This window comes from Chaetodon auriga, chromosome 17 (genome assembly GCF_051107435.1).
Source record: "Chaetodon auriga isolate fChaAug3 chromosome 17, fChaAug3.hap1, whole genome shotgun sequence".
In the NCBI taxonomy this organism is placed as follows: domain Eukaryota; kingdom Metazoa; phylum Chordata; class Actinopteri; order Chaetodontiformes; family Chaetodontidae; genus Chaetodon; species Chaetodon auriga.
Window position 1 is genome coordinate 5,475,542 of NC_135090.1, and position 19,591 is coordinate 5,495,132.

Sequence of the window (19,591 nt, forward strand, 5' to 3'; positions counted from 1 at the left end):
AAATATAAGTGTTCTAACATTGTTGTCTTTGCTACTTTCTGTCAGTGCGACGGAAACTTGACTTGACTCGTCTCTCATTGACACCATCAAAAGCCAATGTTATGTATAGGAGCTTAAGTAGAGGTCAGAGAAGATAATGCACCAGTTGTGTAATTGATTTGAAAAACTCTGCTTCTGTAGAAACTGACACTGGATGACACAATGTGCCTCTGAGGCAAAAAATGTCAAGTCCGGTAACAATTGCAGATGTATATATAGACTTACATGTCTTTCTCCCTTTGACTGACATTCCCTGTAGACACAGCTGTTGCCTTTCACTCCACCAGCCAGCGCTTCCATCCTATAGAGACTTCTCTGGAAGCCCGACAGACATAAATTCATTAGCAGAAGATTAGCATAGATCCAGCGTATTGATTCTTTTACAATATTTCTGTAGATACCCCTTAGAAGCGGAGAATGGGATGCAGCATCACTCGACAAACCCTCGCTCAGTCTTGACGACATGCTGATCATTTCCTTTGACACACACCCAGCGCGAGCACAGATTATTCAGAGCGGGATAGGACTTTGCATACAGAGAGAATCAGGGCCACAGACTTGTAGAACTCTGTCTGCTCAACCATATTGTGCTTGTCTCTTCAGCTCATCCTCTCTCGACATCAGATGGCCCTGTCATTTCATATTTCTTTCCTGCTCTATGATGAATGAGGTGTCAGGCGCAAGATGTTTTCTGGAGTCTTCATCCAGGACTGCTGAAGCTAAGACTTCAATCCGACAGTCGCAAAAATGACTCTGTCAATCATCCACACTTTCCGCCTACAACAAACGACTTTTAATTGTTCCCATTGAGCTTTTTCATGGTTACACAAATAGAAAAGGGAGAGAACGCCTTCATGCATGGAGAGACATATAGCAGTTTGAACAGTAGATTTAATAGTTTCAAGACTCGCGTCCAGATGAGAACAGCAGAAGCGAGCTGATTCCATCCCCTGTTACAGCCATATTTAAGTAGTTTTAGATCGTGACAGGTGATAGCTTACAGTTACTCAATACCAGAACTGAAAAGCCAGATCTTATTGGTTGTGTTTGAGCTGTAAGTTCAGTTCGTGCAGTGTGTATTCTCCCTATGAAGGCAGCATGTGGAGAGTTGGGGACAGGTGAGTAGCAGAGTGCTGCTTTCATCTTCTCATATCATTCACAGACGTGTCCTGTACAAAGTCTTTATCCTCTTGATGGGGTTCTTTAATGGCCAATGAAAGAAAAAGCGAAGCGCCTCAGACTGCGAATGATCACTTTGATGTTTTGGAGCCCAACAAGGTCCCCAAAAACCACACAGTGATGCCCAAACTTCAGCTTTTTCCATGTTTGCTTTGAAGCAGCAGAACAGAGAGGAGAGGACATGTAGAGGATGTGAACCTGTGTTTTCTTTTGTGGTTAGATCTTCCACATTTTGTTAGTGTGCTGTTGTTATTTGACAATATTCAAAGTGGGATTTTGCAAACTCACATTAAGAGACATCTGTTTTTGTGAAAAATAAGGCTGCAGATATGAGGCAGTTTCCTTAATTGCTAAATGTTGTAAATGTTCCCAATCAATGTTCGAAATCATACGTCTGTTTCAAACTACTGCAGTAATTACCACAAAATCTCAATAAGTTGGGTATTTGGGCAAGAAATGAAACATACATCAGTTCTGTTACCAAAATGATATTTCAACTTATAATTGCAGTGCTCTGACTCCATTTTTAAATATTAAATATAGCAAATAATGCTGCACAACTTCCAGACTTTGCTGGAGGGCATAAATTAGATGAGACAAAACATGCTGGGCAGATCCGACAGTTAAAATTAACCAATTTCTTCTTGTATGATTAAAAAAAAAAGGCTGTAGCTTAAAATGCTAAAAAAAAACTGTTACCAAGTAAACAACAAAGACTTTAGTCTTCTGTTTTTATGAACCGTAACAAGCGTGCCTCTGCTACGTGGTCGGGGTGAGTTGAGCGCTGTATGTTGAGTATATCTAGTTGTGCTGCCAAAACACCTACTCAGGTGGAACAGATGTCCTCAGGGATGCACAAATACTGACGTGCCAACTTTACCAACCCAGGGACTGCTCTGTGAATCACATGTGCTCTCCTTTGAGTCAGAGGGAGAAATTTACATTCAACTTATTTTTTTTTGTTTGTTTGTTTTTCTTGATGGCACCCTCTATTTTTATAGTTTATCTTTTCTAGTTTCCACACAGCCCATCAAATCTTGGTATAAAGCAGTTACGTCTGCAGATGGTCACACCGACTAACAGCCAGACGGCAGTCTGCTGCACAAGAGCTGCAGACTTTGAACAAGCCACATTAGCTTTTCTGCTAAAGTCTCCTTCTTCTCTAACTCTCATCCATAGGTGGACAGCTGACATCAGTTTGCAGGCTAGATATCTAAATCGCTGATCAGCTGCAGCACATTAACCAGAATATACACTCACTGGCCACTGTGTGTAATGTGCTAGAAACATTCCTCAGAGATTTTGGTCCATATTGACATGACAGCAGATTCGTTAGCTGCACATCCACGATGTCCATGAATGTCATGTTCAAGAATCCATTTTGAGATGATTTCAATGTGACATATTGTGTTTGCCTGCTCGAATTAGCCATTGAAAGATAGGTAGACTGCAGTCATAAAGGTATGGACATGGTCAGCAACAATTTTCAGGTAGGCTTTGGTGACTAAATGATGCTCAGTTAGTACTAAGGGGTACCAAAGCATTACTCTACCAGCAGCAGCCCAACCGTGGACACAAGGCAGGATGGATCCATCTCTGCATGCTCTTCATGTCAAATTCTGACCCTACCATCTGACTGTTGCTGCAGAAATCAATACTTATCAGACCATTTATATTTCCAGTCTTCTACTGTCCAATTTTGGGGAACATGTGCCAGTTTAAGCTTTGGTTTCCTGTTCTTAGCCAACAGGAGAACCACCAGATGTGGCCCTCTGCTGCTGTAGCCCATCTGCTTCCAGGTTCAGCATGTTCTCAGAGGCTCCTCTGCATACCTTGGCCATCAAGCTCACCCTCTAGATGTTTGTGCATGAAAATTCCAGCAGATCAGCACTTTCTGAAATACTCAAACCAGCCTGTCCATCTTTTTATCTTCCTTTGATAATAAAGAAAATATTAACAGTGCATTTAAAAGGCAAAAGGGGATGACTAAATGTGATTTAATTTGGACTTTAAACATTTCACTAACAAGAAGGGGGAGTATGTTGCTTAGAAAACTAGCGACTTTTTGCTTTGATGTTGCAAAGAACTGCTTGTCCCAGCATCAGCACTGTAAGTGGAGTGGTACTGTCTGATGTGCAGCTCCCCTGCTCGCACCAATTGAGCAGCTGTCAGCTGGGTCTGTTGAAGCTGCTCGTTTGGCATCGGTGTGAGCTTCTAATAGCTCGCTAAACTGGGATTTTCTCAGTATTACCTCATGTTTATTACTTTGCGAGGCAGCTGGATTCATGAGATGACGAGATCACGCCAGCCAAGAATTCATTTTGCCAGGCTTCAACAATGGTGCCTCCTAAAGAGGTTAGCTTAGATGCTGCTGTCGCATCAGTTATATCAGAACTGGAGAGAATTTCCTCACTGAAAAAAGAGCAAAGAACAGCACTGAATGCTTTTTTCATTGAAAAGACGTTTTTGCTCGTCTCCCAACTGGTTCCCGCAAGTCGCTCTCCTACTCAGTCACATGGTTTGTTGATCTGATTGGTTGAAGATAGCCAGTGAGAGACACTCATAGACAGGTGCTTCATCCAATCACCTGCAAAGTGTGTGTGTATATATTTATATATATTTTTTTTTTAAATTGGCTACCCTTTTCCAAACAGTTTCCATGGACAGCTTCCCTGATGGTTCAAGTCACCAACGACGACTAACAACTGGTTGCTCAGTCAGGGGAGTTACTAGCTAGCTCTCACCACTTCCACAGAGAGCACAGCAAGCAGGGATTGTTCTTTATTCAGTGTGTGCTCATTATAGACAAACAGACAAAGGCTCCACCTAATGACAAAATCAGGTACTGCTCCAAAACTACAGTACGTTTTCTGGCAGTTTATATTGTGCATTGCTCCTCTTCTGTGTTGTTAGAAAGTATATTTCAGTAGATTTCATTATTGGCAGTGATTAATGGAGGGTGGAACAATGGTTCTTAAGAAAAACATCACAATGATGTGTGTCGGTGCAAAAGGAAAAGTCCTTCATACGATAACTGATGAACTTATGACCACAAATGGTTTGGTAGTGACACTGTAAAATGCATTAATTCATCAGTATGCTGTTCCATGCACACTAAGTCTGGTTTTGGCGAAATGACTAATTCACTCTACAGTTATTCCTCAGTGGCTGTTTTTAACCACCTTGAGTTGAGAAAAATGATCAGGCTCAAATGGTCACTGCTTTGCACAGACAGCATGTAAATTAGCAGCGCTCTCCTCACATACTTTATGTTCTTTCATTTGAGGAAAAGGGAGCGATCCGGTGTAGCGTCAGACAGCCCTGACCTTTCTGCGACTGAATCTTTGTTCTAATGAGCAAATTATGATGAGATGGAGCACATTAAAGTGTCTGTTATTAATATGAATTGAAAATAAGAAATGTTGTCCAAAATGTCAGGCTGGAAAGTCATTTCCATAAAGCAAGTTCTTAAGCATTGTAATTACGTGGGTTTGACTGCAAGTCTGTCAAGTCCTTTAGTGTGTGATTCTTTTGTACGGGATGGGTTTGATGCAAGTGTTTGAATGATATCTAATTATCAGAATTGAAGAGCAGGGCCCTCACTCACTTGTCTCTAGCTGTTATCTATATAAATATAACTGGTGGGAGAACATCTTTGGTCCCCTCCTGGTGATGTGATTTCTCTCAACCCATCATCACCGTGTTCCAGGGGATTTCTGTGCAGCATTCATCGCACAATCTGGTCTATGGGATTCATGGGGAGGCCCCATTGTTTTCTAGTCCTTTGTTCCCGAGTTGCTCCGCTTTGCCTCTCACATTTTACTCATTACTATTCTGAAATGAGCAGAATCTCTAACTAAAGGTCCAGTTTGCTAGCCTTTTGTTCGGTGCTCACAGCATCTAACATTGTTCTTCAGCCGATGGAGTTTGCTCAGGTGGCAGTTTTTGTCAAATTTCAGTTTTCAAGGTCAAGAATAAGCCTTAAATAATCATGATAAACTTGAATTGTAATGCACAATTCCAAACAAAATAATAATAAAAAAGGTTTACGTGGGAAAGAATTAAAATGAATCATTTCAGAGCTACAACATAAATAAATACATACAGAAAATGAAACACAATAAAACACATCTCAGTCAAATAAAAAAAAGAGAAAATAGTGAAATAAACATATGAAACAGGACTGACATCAATAAAAAAGCTGATTTAAAAAGATGAAGGTCAAGATGTTACAGATTCTGCAAACCCTGAAGGGGTCACCTCACTCAAATTATGAAAATTCCTATTTTCTCTCTTAGATTTCTGCTCCCACCACAGTGAAATTGGACAGAATTGAATTTCCTTTAGGTGCCAATACGGCTGTAAAATTACCAAAAAACTAACTGCAGCCTCTCTTTCTGGAAACACTGTTCCTGTTATTTTGTTTTAACCACAGAATACAGTATTACAACAGTATTTCTTTAGAAGGAAGTATTGATGTTTCTGTAGCGGAGTTCTTAAGTCAGGTCTAAACACTGTTGGTGGAAAGAAATGTTGCTGTTGTGAGCAGCACACATACGATTCAGTCATCCAATTTCAAGGGGCGGGCCTCCCAGCGTCATGTGTGACATCACAAATAGTTTGGAAGCCAATCCCGGTGTGATTTTAAACTTATACAAATGTGATGTGGAAACTTGAAGCCTTCAGTGGACAAACACTGAGAACAGACTTCTCAGTAAAGTCGGAGACATTCTTGCACTCTTGTAACTTTGCAAATGAAATATTATTATACATTCATAGATTCCGCAATTTTAAATGAGGGAGAAGAAGCAGATTTTAACAAGACTTTTTTGTGGGAAAAGCCATATCAGACACAAATTATTATTTCATGTTTTATATACATCTTCAAACATGTCTGGAGGGAATCTTTAAGCACAGCATCATCTTTGAAAGCTCGTTATTTTTCATTGTAATAAACATGTCGTTCAGCGGTGCGGATGCTTTCAGTCTTGAAAGTCGTCCAGTGTCTGTTTCCCTGCCAGCAGCAGGTTTCTCTCAGACCTGCTTGCTCCCAATCTTCACTCTGCATCAGCACCGCAGCTGTGACTCCGAGGAGATTTAAACAGACCTTTGGGGGTTTACATCCCCATCACAACATCAACCCCAAGGCACTAACTGGTTCCCACTGCCTGTCCACCATTATCATTGCAGACCAGCTCAGTGTTACCTCCTGTGGGGGGTGGGGGTGGGGGGGGTGTTAGCAACCGCTGCAGCCGTTTCTCATTTTTAGCGTGTCTCCTCTCCAGCTGCCATGCCTTTTGGCTCTGCCGGATCGGTGCGCACAGGGGCAGACACGCCTCATTGCATGAGCTTTCAAACAATGCTTGTTTCCATGGTGACCACCTTTCCCCTTCTCGTGCTACTTTTTACGGCGGCGGAGCACATAATGCATCTGCAGTCACTCATCCCGTCTTCACTCCCAGCCTCCTCTGATTGTTTTTTTTTTTTTTTTTACAACGTGCAAATCAAAGTGGCCTTTTCCCGCTCTGTCCAAACAGTGTACGCACTCATTACAGGAACACCGTGTCTAATAAAAAAACACACTTGTGTCTGCTGAGGAAAGGGCACAGGAGCAGTGTTTTCTGACAAAGATGAGAGCTGACTGCTGAGATGTACATCTGCTGCTGCTCGACCTCTCCCTGGGATTCAGCTTCACACCACTGTCATTTTTTCTCATCGTCTGCAGGAGATTTTTCTCCCCCCCCCCCAACCCCCCTCACATTTTCTTGAAATAATTTCTTCCCTAGGGGGCGTTTGAGCCCCATTGGCTGTCTGGAGATGGGTTAGTTAGGTGCTAGAACATCAAGATCTTTTTGTACTCACATGTCCTTCTGTACACTACAGTATTGCTAGAATCAGACCATCCAGCTGCCTCAGATCTCTTGGTTGTCATGTTATTATATCTTTGGCATTCTGGAAATGTGCCTTGTTTCCACCAGATCCATGTATTCACACAGTGTGGACGGATATAGCAGATTTATCTGACTAACAGTCATTTCCTTCTCCAGTCACCTGTATCTTTATCAACCTTAAAATGATATTAAGCTGTCATCGGATCACCCAATTCACTAACAATAACACCTACAGCAAAGTATTATTTACAAGCTGCAACATTCCTGCTTCCAGTCCAGCTGGGGACGTTTGCTGCATGTCATTCCCTTCTATCTTGCCTCTCTTGGCTCTCTATACTGTGCTGTCTAATAATGGCAAAATGCCCCCAAAACGAGCTCCTGGGTTTCAGCAGCACAGACAGTAATAGCTCACTCTGTCAACCCTAGTAATAGTCTACAAAGCCTCAATTTAAATGACAGCCAGCACATTAGATGATTGTCTGCACAGAGGCATTCTTCGATACCTATCCGTGTACAGTAATTGGCGGTAAGCATCCGTTTTCACCGCACCTCATCATATCGAGCGAGACGTGGATGGCTGGAGAGCCGCTGCCTCTGCAGCCGCTGCGTACAAAGGGTTACACGGAGTCAGCCGCAGTCTAAAAATAGACTGTTGCTCTCGCCTGCCTCTGCACAGGCCTCTGTGGATCTCCGCCCTTAAGCTCTTGCACGTGAGGTAAAAATAACCCTCTTCGTGAAAACATACACACACACACACACACACACACACACTCTGTAGGTTTTTTCGCTCTCAGCTTCTCCCCTGTGACATAACACAATCTCTGGCTGTTATAAAAAGATGCAAAAAGGCTCTGATAAAATCTTGGTTGGAAATGATTTGCTCCTCTGTTTTGCTGTGTAGGCCATGATGCAAACTGTAAACATTGCACAGTCACACACTGGAGAAAAGCTGCTCACAAGACAACTAAAAGATCTCTCACACAAATCAGTGAAATACCTTTACATGTAATTGCAGCATAGTAGTAGCTACAACAGTAGTTGACTGGAGAAACCGGAGCGAGCCTCTGTACAGCACTGAGGTGCCCGGAGCTCACTGTTACTTTGTGTGCATGGTTGAGTTTATAGACCTCAAATTTGAAATGATTCACGGTTTTGCAGTGGTCAGATAAAAGCGACCCAGTGTGCTCTAATGTGATTATCATGTACTTTTGGTCTGAGGGAACACAGCTTTTAATTAGGAAGGGGTCATTTCACTGTGACCGGCTCATCCTAAGCTGGTGTTTTTACTGCCATTAAAAAAATGGCCCCTCTGCCACAGCTTATTGCAGGATGGTGGTAATTAGCAATTTAGTATCAGAAGTCACACCCGGTGGACAAGGTGATACTTAGTGATACAGGTCGTGTTTGCTTGTAGTTGTTTTTTGGCAGAAAAATAAAATGAAAGAGTTGTCGACCACAGTCATGTCGATTGCACAACTGCAGCTCTCTGCACACAAGCATTACCTGTCCATTGGCTTTGTTGTTCTTTTCAGTCGGTGCTCAGCTTTGCAATGTCTTCCAAGTGTTGCAGAACTGTGTTTCACTGTGCAGTGTTCAAATAAGAGACGTGCTATAGCTGCTGTAAATATTTAATCATTTTCTGCTGTTGGTTCAGTTGTAAGCAGCGTTATCGTACAACATGAAGGTCAAAGGTTCAAATCCAGCAAATGGAAGTTTGTATGTTCCCCCCAGTGTGCTAGTTTTCTCCTGCAGTCCCAGCGCATGTCATGTTGCCCGTAGCTATGAGTGTTGAATGTGTTTCTATGATGACTGAAGCTGTATCTGTGTATTATCAGTAAATTGCATAAAAAGCAATGAAACATTACTAATTGAAAGTGATAAAACAGCCAAGCAGGTGTTGGTTGTACTGGCACTGCACATGGGCTAAGCTCTGCTAATGTGCGTTTGTTATGGCTCCCAAGTTCATTTGTAATGGGAAGAAACCAGACTCATTCGCTTAAATGACGAGGTTATCTGGACATCCTCAGTTTCAGTTGGTTTGTATTTCTGTAAATTTCATCAGAGGTTTGTTTGTGATAACTACGCACATAGACATTGGTTGTCTCTTGGGAGAAGATGTGTGGGAAGCAGTTCGGTGCTGTGAGTGGTCGAGTCAAACAGCTGTTGGTGGTTAAATGCTAGTGAGTCCATGAGCCACTTGCAGGCATCTATACATAAAGAAGTCACAATCCTCACTTTGCATCATTGCCAATTCTGACTTGTGTTCATTTTCAAGTAACTTGCAATAGAAAATACATGTAGGTTTGTAAGAAACATGGCGGAACACTGCCTAGATACCATGTCTGCAGATGCAGATCCTCCTCATTCTGCATTTAACCTTAACCAAGAGCTTAAACTTCAAAGTCCTGTGCTTTGCATAGAGCAAATTACCTCGATGAAAATGAGGGAAACAGGTTTGTGTGTGACAGTGCATGATATTCATGCCAACCACAGCGGCATGTTATCTCACTTCTGTCAGTTTTATATCAAAGTTATTCAAACAGAATATTTTTCACTGAACAGTAACGTTTAGGTGGGATCTGTTCAAACATGCAGGGCACAGCCAAGAAAATCGCAGAGAACATGACTGTGCCTTATGCTGTGCGCTTTCAACTTGCTCTGAGCAAGCACAAATCTCTGTTCCACACCTCTGCTCTACCACTGCTCTCTAGAGTCAAGCTTATTGTGAGTCATCAAAATATCAAATAGACGCTGGCGAGAAAGCAAAAAAAAAAAAGATATTGTCTGCACCTGACAAAAATGCCAACGCAAAGCCCCGTCAAGTGACACACGTTGACATGAATATAGACCTCAGTATAGACCTCATCGGTATGCAGTGACACGAATAACTGCGAGTTTCTGCTGATCTGGCTTTCATGTGTGCATGTCTTTGTAGGATTTATTTGAACTCTGATCACAGCTCACCCTTTTGAACAGAGAGAAATTTGGGTGCATTCGGACCACTCACTTACCCATCCATCCATCCACCCATCCACCCATTCATCCATCCATCCAGTTTCCGATCTACCTTTGCCATCTTTCTGTGTCAGGGCAGTGAAAGCCAAACAGGCTATTATCAGAAGGGGGCTGGAGGGGGCAGAGAGATGCAGTGGACTGGGAATTAGGCCTAGAGATGGTCCACGGTGGCCCCAGCTCTGCACAGAGGTTGTTATTAAATACCTTGTAATAGGCTAGATTAGTCTGGAGATATGACCTAATCCTTGAAAGACTCCACAGTCAAATCAATGGAAAAAAAATTGGTGGGAGTAGTGGTGGTGGGAGAGCTTGACCTGTAAATGCTCTCCTGCCTTTGTTAAAAGCTCTTTTAGGGCTGCTTGGGAGTTCAATGTTGTGTTTGTTGTGCTTACAATCACTGTTTTATGGGCTTACTTACATTTTTTTTTATTGCATTTTCTTAATTTCCACTGTTTTACTGGTACACCAGTAGGTTGTATGACTGCTGCTGCTGCATGTTGCTGCTATGTTAGGGCCCATTGCCCGTACTACTTTTGCATTTGTTGCAGTCCAGGCCTCATCACACCAGAATTAAAATTGTAAAATTTGTCATCATAATCAAGTCAGTCTGCTTCACACACAAATTTGCACCATTGACCAAGAACAAGGAGTCTTAACAGTGCTTCCCTTTGATGGAATGGACACTAGGACTGTCAGAAATGGCCAAAAACGATGGTCAATTATTCCCTCTAAAATATCTATTTTTGCAGATTATGTCCATAAGATGGCAAACCACTACAATGACAAGACATAGTGCTTTTGAAAGATCAGCATACCTACACATTACAAAATAAACAAATGTAAGAATGTCCTCGACCATGTTGTTGAATTATTCGCTTGTTTCATCTTGACCTACATTATGTTTTCAATCCATGAAGGGAGCGTTGTGTGCAGAGTTTCCTGTCGGTGCCGGTCCACTTGTCCTGGAAGATTTCAGTGTCCCGGACAAATGGGGGAAAATGATCATATTACATATTATCTGACCCTATTCTCCCATGTTTTTGTGTCCAAGTGACAGCCATTTTTGAGAGCAGCTGAACGGGCTGCGATGTAATCTCTCTGGGCGTTTGCACACTGTCAAAGTACGCCCACTGAAAAAGCTTGTTGTTGCCACTGACAGGCTCAGATTGTAATTCTCAGTGTCTGACAGCATTAATGAAAGGATCTCCACAGAGATACCTTTTTGTTAAAGAGTAAGATCTGTTTAACCATAACGGCTATATCACTCTCGCCAAAACCACCAGACTCTGTTCACAGAAAGTGGCATTTTATCATTGAGAGACACTTTATTCATAGCAAAAACAAAATAAAACTCACCAAAACCTTCTTGGTTTGTCTTTCATTGTTCCAACAATCATCACCAAGTCTTTGGTTTGGTTGGAATAAACCCTTCATTCACTTAATCAGGAGAGCAGCGAGAGAGAGGGCGGACGTCAGGGAAGCAGGTTGGGAGCAACGGCGCTTAGAGCTGGAATATTCAAACTCAGGAATTATGACTGGAGAGATTTAAATATGTCCAACTTAAACAGATTTTCACTGCAAAATGAAAAGAAAAAAATAGTAATTACTGGACCAAAGAAACTCTGGTATGAAGAACACTGTCCATCATGCTGTGCATTCGTTTTATCTGCTGCAGTGCTGCTGCTTTTTTTCCACAGTTGAATATTTATTTTCCCAATCCAAATGTATAGACTTTTATTTTTACAGTTTTTTTGAATATTCATATTGAGAATATTAGTTGACAGTGGACAGTTGACACCCAGGATCTTATTGTCTTTGTTTTCAGTCAGAAATAAACCAGACGGTCACCAAATTGATCAACAGTTTTATCATTAATTGATCAGTCGTTACTTTGCAGTCGTTTATATTAATATGAACTGACTATTTGTTGTGTGTTGGTTGGACAAAATGTTTTGTTTTTTTTTTTAATTTTAATGGGCATTCGTCACATTTTTATTTGTTTTTACAGACTGCATGACATGAAAAAAGTTCTTATAGCTTATTGACAATGAAAATACTTGTTAGTTAGTTACCTGCTCTAAATGCTTTAACTTTTCTGAACACTTGAAAATCACCAGCCAAGTCTGAATATTGGTTCAAATTAGCAGCTACACAGCAGCTTTGACTTCATAAGAAGTTCAAGTTATGTGAACCTTTTCAACTTAAACCTTCAAATGACTTTCTCTCCAGTCATGTTTGCTGTCATAAAGCTGTGCAGCTGCCGTAGTAATTATTCATAACTTGAGTCGCTTCATGTAGTAAACTGACATGTGCGGCGTGAGAGCACATTTTAAATCCACATAGAACATCATTTTCAAATACAAAACGACACAGTTAACCTTTTATCAGCACTGTACTGTGCAGATACCGCTGTATCCTCGCCTTTGTTCGCCTCTTTATTAGAAAATGCTTTATTTCCCCTTTAGAGTGGTTTCTATGTGTAGCATAGAAGTCTCAAAATGGATCGCAAGTTAGCAGACTGAGAGAATGTAGACTCAAATTAACAAATGGAATCCCACCAAATGAAGGATTTTATCAATGAGAAAATTCCACATGCAGTCAATTTTACATGAAGTCACTGTTAAAGTAAATCAGGTTCACAGGAATATTCATATCTTTTCACTGCTGTAATGCTAAATGTGTGTTTTTATACTTTACTGTCTTTACTGAAAGACATTTGTTCCCGTGTTGTTCCCCATTTGAAGTGTCAGTTTGAATGTGGCCGTCAGGCTCTCAGTAATTACATGTCAAAAGCAAACCAGTCAGGCCCTGCCAGACGGCGTCATCCCATTTAGGGTCCACTTGCATTGTTTCAACGAGGTATTTTTAGACTTAGCATGTAATGTGTGCTTTTGAAGATGACTGAATGAAAAGCAGCACCCATCTGAAGATGGAACAGTCAGTGACATAAGCCTAGTGCCACTAATCTTCAAAGGTGGACGCATTGGAGTGCGTCGCAGGGAGAGCAGGAGCTTTCCTTCCCTCTTTGTTTTGAAGTCTTAATTGTTATTTAATTTGTGTTCTGCTTTCTTGTAAAGGCTGTGAGATGATAATTGCATTGTCTTTTCTCCCCCACCTCACTTTGATGTATGTGGCTCATCAAGAGATTCTTCTTGTAGTGTAATTTCATTAATTATTCACAATACAGTATGTCAGAGAGATGAGGCAGCAGATTACCTGTAATGATACTCATGTGTTTTCTCATTCAAAGTAACATAATGGCCAAAACAGATATCTAAGATAGAGCAAAGTGTCTCAATCAGATTTTCTTCCACCGGTCCCACCCATTATTTTCGGATGATTTGTGATTTGCTTGTGTGATCCAGTTCTCATATAATCTATAATCTAATCTCATGGTTTAATACACCGTTTGATTACTCGCTGATGATAGCTCTTGAGAGGAAACACACAAAGCACTGGCCAGTTCAGTCAGACTGCCCGTCTTCCTCTCAGTGAGTCAGAAAATGACTCCTGAGGGAGTGTCCCCTGAACTGGAATCCAGAGATGAACGTGCCGATCAATGCATTGATCCGCTGTGTTTTTCCTATCAAACAGAATGGAAATTGCTGAATACAAGCAGCTGCAGCTCTTGAATATCTTCACTGAGAAGTCATCTGCATTGGTCAGCGTGGTGCCTGTCAAAACAGTGATTCACTGAGGCTTAAAAACAGAGAGCAAAACACTGAGGGAGACTCTGCCTTTATAAAAACCTCTTTTTTGTAAGTTGGCCTCCTGTGGAGCTGGATGTCCAGGTAGTTTGCAGTTAGCTGCCCACCTCAAAGTCTCACTGTGTCATGTCTCTAAGTAGGAAATGATGGGAGCACTGAGGGCACGGAGAAATAGACTGCAGGTTAGACTATTTTGTTCTGTTCCCTGTGTGTGAAGAAGACTCTGATGGTGTCTGTCTCCCAATTAAACACTTGAAGCAAAAACTATCACTCATCATGACTCCAGCAAGAGGCCCGAGACATTTCTTCTCTCCTGTGAAGTGCTGCTGTGTTGTGCCAATGCTTCACCGTGCAGTAGAAGTTCAATATGCATCTCTGTGTGTGGTGATTTTTGAGATTTCAATGAAGTGAAGGATTACGTGCTGCTTGGAAAGAAAATTCTCCTAGCACCTACGTTCATAAAGCCCTATCAAAACACATTGGATTTTCTCCAAAATGGATGCTTAGCAAGCTAAAGGCTGGCATAATAATTTGGCAATAATATTGATTGTGTACAAATGTCAAAAATGATGTTTGTGTGTGTGTGTGTGTGTGAGTGTGTTTGTCAGACTAAGGTAATGTGTGGGGTGATTTCTAATGACAACATCCTCTCTGTCATATACATTTTAAATTCATGGTTCGTTGTGTTCTTTACCAGTAGTGTATAAATGTAGATCTAAGTTTGAATCCTGGGGAGACACCAAATTTCTCATCTGAGCTGAAATTAGTTTGGGAACCCCAGATTTAGTCATGTGTCCTGATGGATGTAATTCCAATAGTCCCTTTTCCTTTGACTCTGTTTTAATCTCTTCTAGTTCTTTAGAAGAGTATGTGGGGATCTGCAGAGTTGGGTGATGATTCTCTGTCGCTTTGTTACTACAAGTGACTCCATTCATGAACCTTTTGATTGGCAAAGCTAAGTTTCTTAACAAGTGACCTTTTGGGGATATGTGCTTTTAACAGTACTGCACCAAGTTCAGTGAACAAGCTATGGAACTAGTAGTTGTACTTGATGATAAGACCCTCCTCTGATGTGTTTTAATGTCTGTCAGATATTTCTTTTGGATTTCTTCACTCTCACCGACTTCGCTCTAAACTGCAGCAGACAGCTGTTTTCACCAAAGCAGCTGTGGCAAACTCACTGTAGCCACCTGCTGAGCCACAGACAAAGTTAGCGCCTACCTAATGTGGAGAATCTGACAAAGAGGCAGCCAAAGAGATCTTTACCTTAGAAGTTGGTAGAGATCAAAACAGAGCAGAAACAATGAATATTGGACTTTTGTTTATCAGGTGGCTAAAAACAGGACTCAACGTGAATGCTAATGTAGCTCCGTATCTGCTGGATGTGTAAATAAGCAACTGTTTGCTAACCCAGTAATAATCTGTCAGTGTTGTGTTTACCCCCTATTCTGCTGCTCCCCTGTTAGTGCTGCTCTGATGCCTGCTGGTATTTTATGGGATTTTGCTGAGGCAGAGCAGTTGTGAGGTTGTGGGTTGCACCACACACACATTGGGGGTTGTCCACCTCATCCCATATTCCTCTTCTCTTATCTCACCTTTCCCCTTAGGATATCTGCAGCCACTGTCTTTGTACTGAACTCTGCCGATTTGTGCAGTCAGAGAAAGAATAAACCCAATTGGTGTTTTCACTTTTTAACGATGGGGCCTAACTGTTCTGCTGGTAATTAGAGGTGGGCTTTGGGGTTGTTTTATGAGGACAGATGAGGCATCAGCTTACATTGGTACAGCAAGAATCCTGGATGTGACAATTGAAGTAACCTCGGGCAACAAACACCCAGGTGCTTGTTAATAAATAACGTACCTGCAGTTGAGAAGGGGAAGCTTGAACCTGAGGGTGTTTGTTCAGACTAGATAAATCATTTTTCTCTTGCCAAACCACACAAAGAAGCCCACATTGGTTGTCATTAGGCAGAAGTGTAAGCAGATGAAGATGAGCAAAGACCTCTGTGATTTACTGAGGTTGTTAAATGTATAATTCATGCAAATTATGTTATTCATTCCTCTGCTTTTGCTGTTTTTAAAGAAAGTTTTCATCTTTGTTTCTAGTCATGGTCACTGTCATGCTGCTATTTCCTTCAGACCCAGTTTCTGTACTTCTTTTGCCTTTGTTGCAGTTGAAGCCTGGTCACACCAGCATTTAATATGGCAACATTTGGTGGTGAAATCAGTTATGACAATAGAGTGAGCAAATTCACAAAGAAAATCTCAGGGTTGACCAATAACGAGCTGTCTTGACAGGGCCGACCCTCGATGAAACGTCGAACCAGAAAGTCCAAAATGGAGGAAGCTATTGTAGCTTATTGTACCACCAACCTGCTCCACAAAAGAGGAATAGTTTTTAGCCTATGGTAGAAATATTTTTTTGGAATAAACTGCTGTGACCAGTGCTAGCATGAGCCTTGCTTGCTACTATGTTAGCCATCAGCTTGCCAGTGACAGTAGTTCCACTTTCCCAGAATCTTTGATGATATTTTGGAATTTTCTTTTGGTCAGTCAGAAATGATATGAGCAGAAACTTGTAACTGTTTCCCATGTCCTGTTGCAGGATGGCGATCCAGGTTGACAAGTTTGACTTTGAGAGTCTGCCACAGCCGGACCAGGAGACAGCTCGCTTCACCAACCCCAAACAGCTGGAGGAGGAACGACAGCATGCCCAGGGCTGCCAGATCAACAGCAAGCTGGGCATCTGTTGGAGCATCATATCCTTCCAGTGGCTACATGTTTGGTGGAGTTATATCAGAGCAGCCAGCCTGAGCTGGGCAGTGCTAGAAGGAAAGATAAGCATGATAAGATTTATTTTTAGAATTGAGTGTCCTTAATATCTAAAGAACCAACCAGGTAATAATCTCCAAAAGTTTGAAGTGGTCGACCAGAATTATTCAGCACAGTGTGGTTGAGTGTTGTTGTTTGTTGACATCAGTCAGATCAGTGATACAGGACATCTGGATCCTACATCTGGAGGCCCTCTGGCCAGCAGGGAACTTGTTCGGCTGCACTGACAGATGGGAAAGCGTATGGGGAAGTACTTGCTGCTCTGCCACTCTGAAGTGATGTTTCAGTGTGTGTATGTGTGGGTGTATAATTGTCCCACATACTCTCAGCAATATGATATAACATTTTCCCATAGGTCCTAGTTTGTGGACCATCTAAGGTAATCTTTGACACCATCACTGTCAGTGTACTGCCTTCAGGGAGGTGACCCTTTGTATATATTCCCTTGTATGCTGTTGTCTTCTGGCCTGCCATGTACAGCACATGTACACCACCAACACGCAAGCTGTCACACATCAGAAAGGTATAGGTCATAACACAGCAAGCTAGGTTAGTACTTGTGTTCAGTGGGGCTGCTAACAGAGACACTATAATGTCTTAACTAATGTAGTTTAAAACCTTTGCAACCGTGACACATTGGGTCTGTGTCCAACTTCGCCTCTTGAACCACACAATGATACTCACCGAGATGCTTCCTCACCCCTAAAATCTCATGAACCGACATAGTTTGGCCAGTCCGTCCAGGTGTTACAGCCTTCCCTCCATCCACAACGAGGGCCAGAGCAACTTTGAGCTGACATTTTCACATTTAGTTTTTATTGATAACGCAAACTGTCTGCAAAATTAGGTACTTCAACACATAAATTAACCGTTACTTCCACGGTTATTGTGTAGGGCAACCAAAGTGTTTCAGCTGAAAAATGATCCTCCTCCAAAGGGCTGTCAAACACTCCCAGCTGAGCATTTTCTGAGGAGCGTCTAGCATTGTCAGCTGTGAAAATATGCTAGTGGATGCTGCTCCATAGAAGTCAAAATGAAAAATCTTCTCCAGGGTTTTTCAACCAAATGGTCTCAGGAACAAAAGATTGGAGGAACTGAACTAAGCATATAAATTACAAACTTAAAGCTCCTCTATCTGATGCTCACATTCATGCTAGCGGTGCCACTACAGTACATTCACAATAACTGTGAATGTTAGGCTAATTAAACCACTGGCAGATTAAAACACAGCAGCATTGTTGAGACAAAGGAAACCGAAGCATTTTTTTTCATGCAAAACAACAAACTGTTGTGAGACTAGACTCAAAATAGCAGCAGCATAATGTTATGTCAGATTAAAAAATTTGACAATATGAAAACATCACGGTTAGAAAATGTACTTTAGATGTCAAGGTGAGCACACCGGCAGCACATGATTATACAGTGCTTTTCAAGTGCTGCTGTTGGCTGGAAACTGTAGTGTTTCATTCATTCAAACCTCCTGCTAATGGACATTATACAGAATATAATAGGAACATCTGGAAGCACGTGCTGCAACATATAGTGCACAACAATAAAAAGTTACTCCTACTTAACACAGTGATGCAAGAGAGAATGAGTTGGCAAACAAATCCAGGCATACTGCTTTGTCAAAGTACAGAAGTTAAAAGCCTTTATTACAGTGGTTTCATGAGAAAACACAAGGCCAGCGTGCATTAACAGAGTCTGAATGAATATGGTACACTACATGTAGCAGGCTTGAGGGCCCACTTTGATGACTTCTAGTAGTGCAGACCTGGCTCTGTGCCATCTAAATTATTTGAGACGGCCAAAATTTAAGCCAGGTTCCCTGAAGTCAAAAGTCTGGTAAAGCTCATGGGTTTAATAAGAACTTGTAGCGCCTGGCGTCAGCACGCAACTCATCAGTCCGCAGTTAGCGCTGCACATATTTAGAGATTTAAGAACAGCCTGTCAGATTGTTGGTGAACGTAGCGCACAGTTTATGATGAATCCAGTCTCTGAGGTACCGCAGTTGCTGTTATATTTTTCCTTTTCATGAAGGCGTAAACACATTATTATGTGTATTGTTTTATCTACAAGTAATTTGGCAGCGTGTAGGCTGGAATGAAGAAAGAAACGTCTTCCTCGCAGCATGTCTGATCGCACTGCTTTTACTGCAGCAAAAAAATCAGCGTGAAACTGCCTGTTTCATGGTTTTCTCCTATTTAGAATGTATATTATGATCGAATTTGTGAATTTAAGCATGTTTCTTTTGTAGCTGAACGGCTTATATACAGGCTCGAGCGAATATGTCATCGACAGACAAATCCTGTAGCTTCTCAATGCACAGTACCTGTGATTTTTCAGAGCTATAGGGCCCAAAAAAAGAGAGAAACAGCTGGGAAGTGTGCAGCCTAAATACAGTATTTAACTAATGTTAAACTCACCTTATGTTAAGTCATTTATTTATTCAGTTTCAGTGGTCCAACACCAAAACTATCACGTAATGTTATCAAGTAAAGCCTTGATGTTATCATTCCCTGCAGTATTCGTTTGTCATTGGAACAGCACAACATAAATTTTGCTTCCGGATGGATTTTCCCTTTCCCACATGAAAAGCTAGAGAAATAAAAGATATGATTACGGCAAATTTCACATTCACTTGGCCCTTAGTCAAATGAAAGTCACTTTCATTTGTAATTTATGAAGTCCTTACAGTACTATTCGTGTTTTTTTTTTTGATGGTTTTCAGTTACAGTGATTCACTCATAGGGAAGGACTGACATATACAGTACAGGCACTGAGAGAAATACAAGAAATGAAGGAGAGAGTGGATTATCCGTGTCTTCCCCTTGAGGAGGTCATTGCCAAGTTCATGAATCATCTGTGTGTTAAATATCATTTGTGTCTCAACAGCACTAATATCCACTACAGTTATTATTGTAAGTC

The 19,591-nt window shown here is 41.5% G+C and overlaps 1 protein-coding gene across 3 annotated transcripts in view; it reads left to right on the forward strand.

Annotated features, from left to right (window-relative positions):
* The window catches only part of trappc9 (trafficking protein particle complex subunit 9), a 182,991-nt gene that overhangs the window by 98,852 nt on the left and 64,548 nt on the right, over positions 1-19,591 (forward strand). For 2 of the 3 annotated variants that reach the window (XM_076753979.1, XM_076753980.1), the window contains one exon: positions 16,437-16,590. In XM_076753979.1, coding sequence (XP_076610094.1) covers positions 16,437-16,590 — 154 coding nt within the window. The remainder of the gene's footprint in view (positions 1-16,436; positions 16,591-19,591) is intronic. The other variant, XM_076753982.1, reaches the window with a different exon arrangement.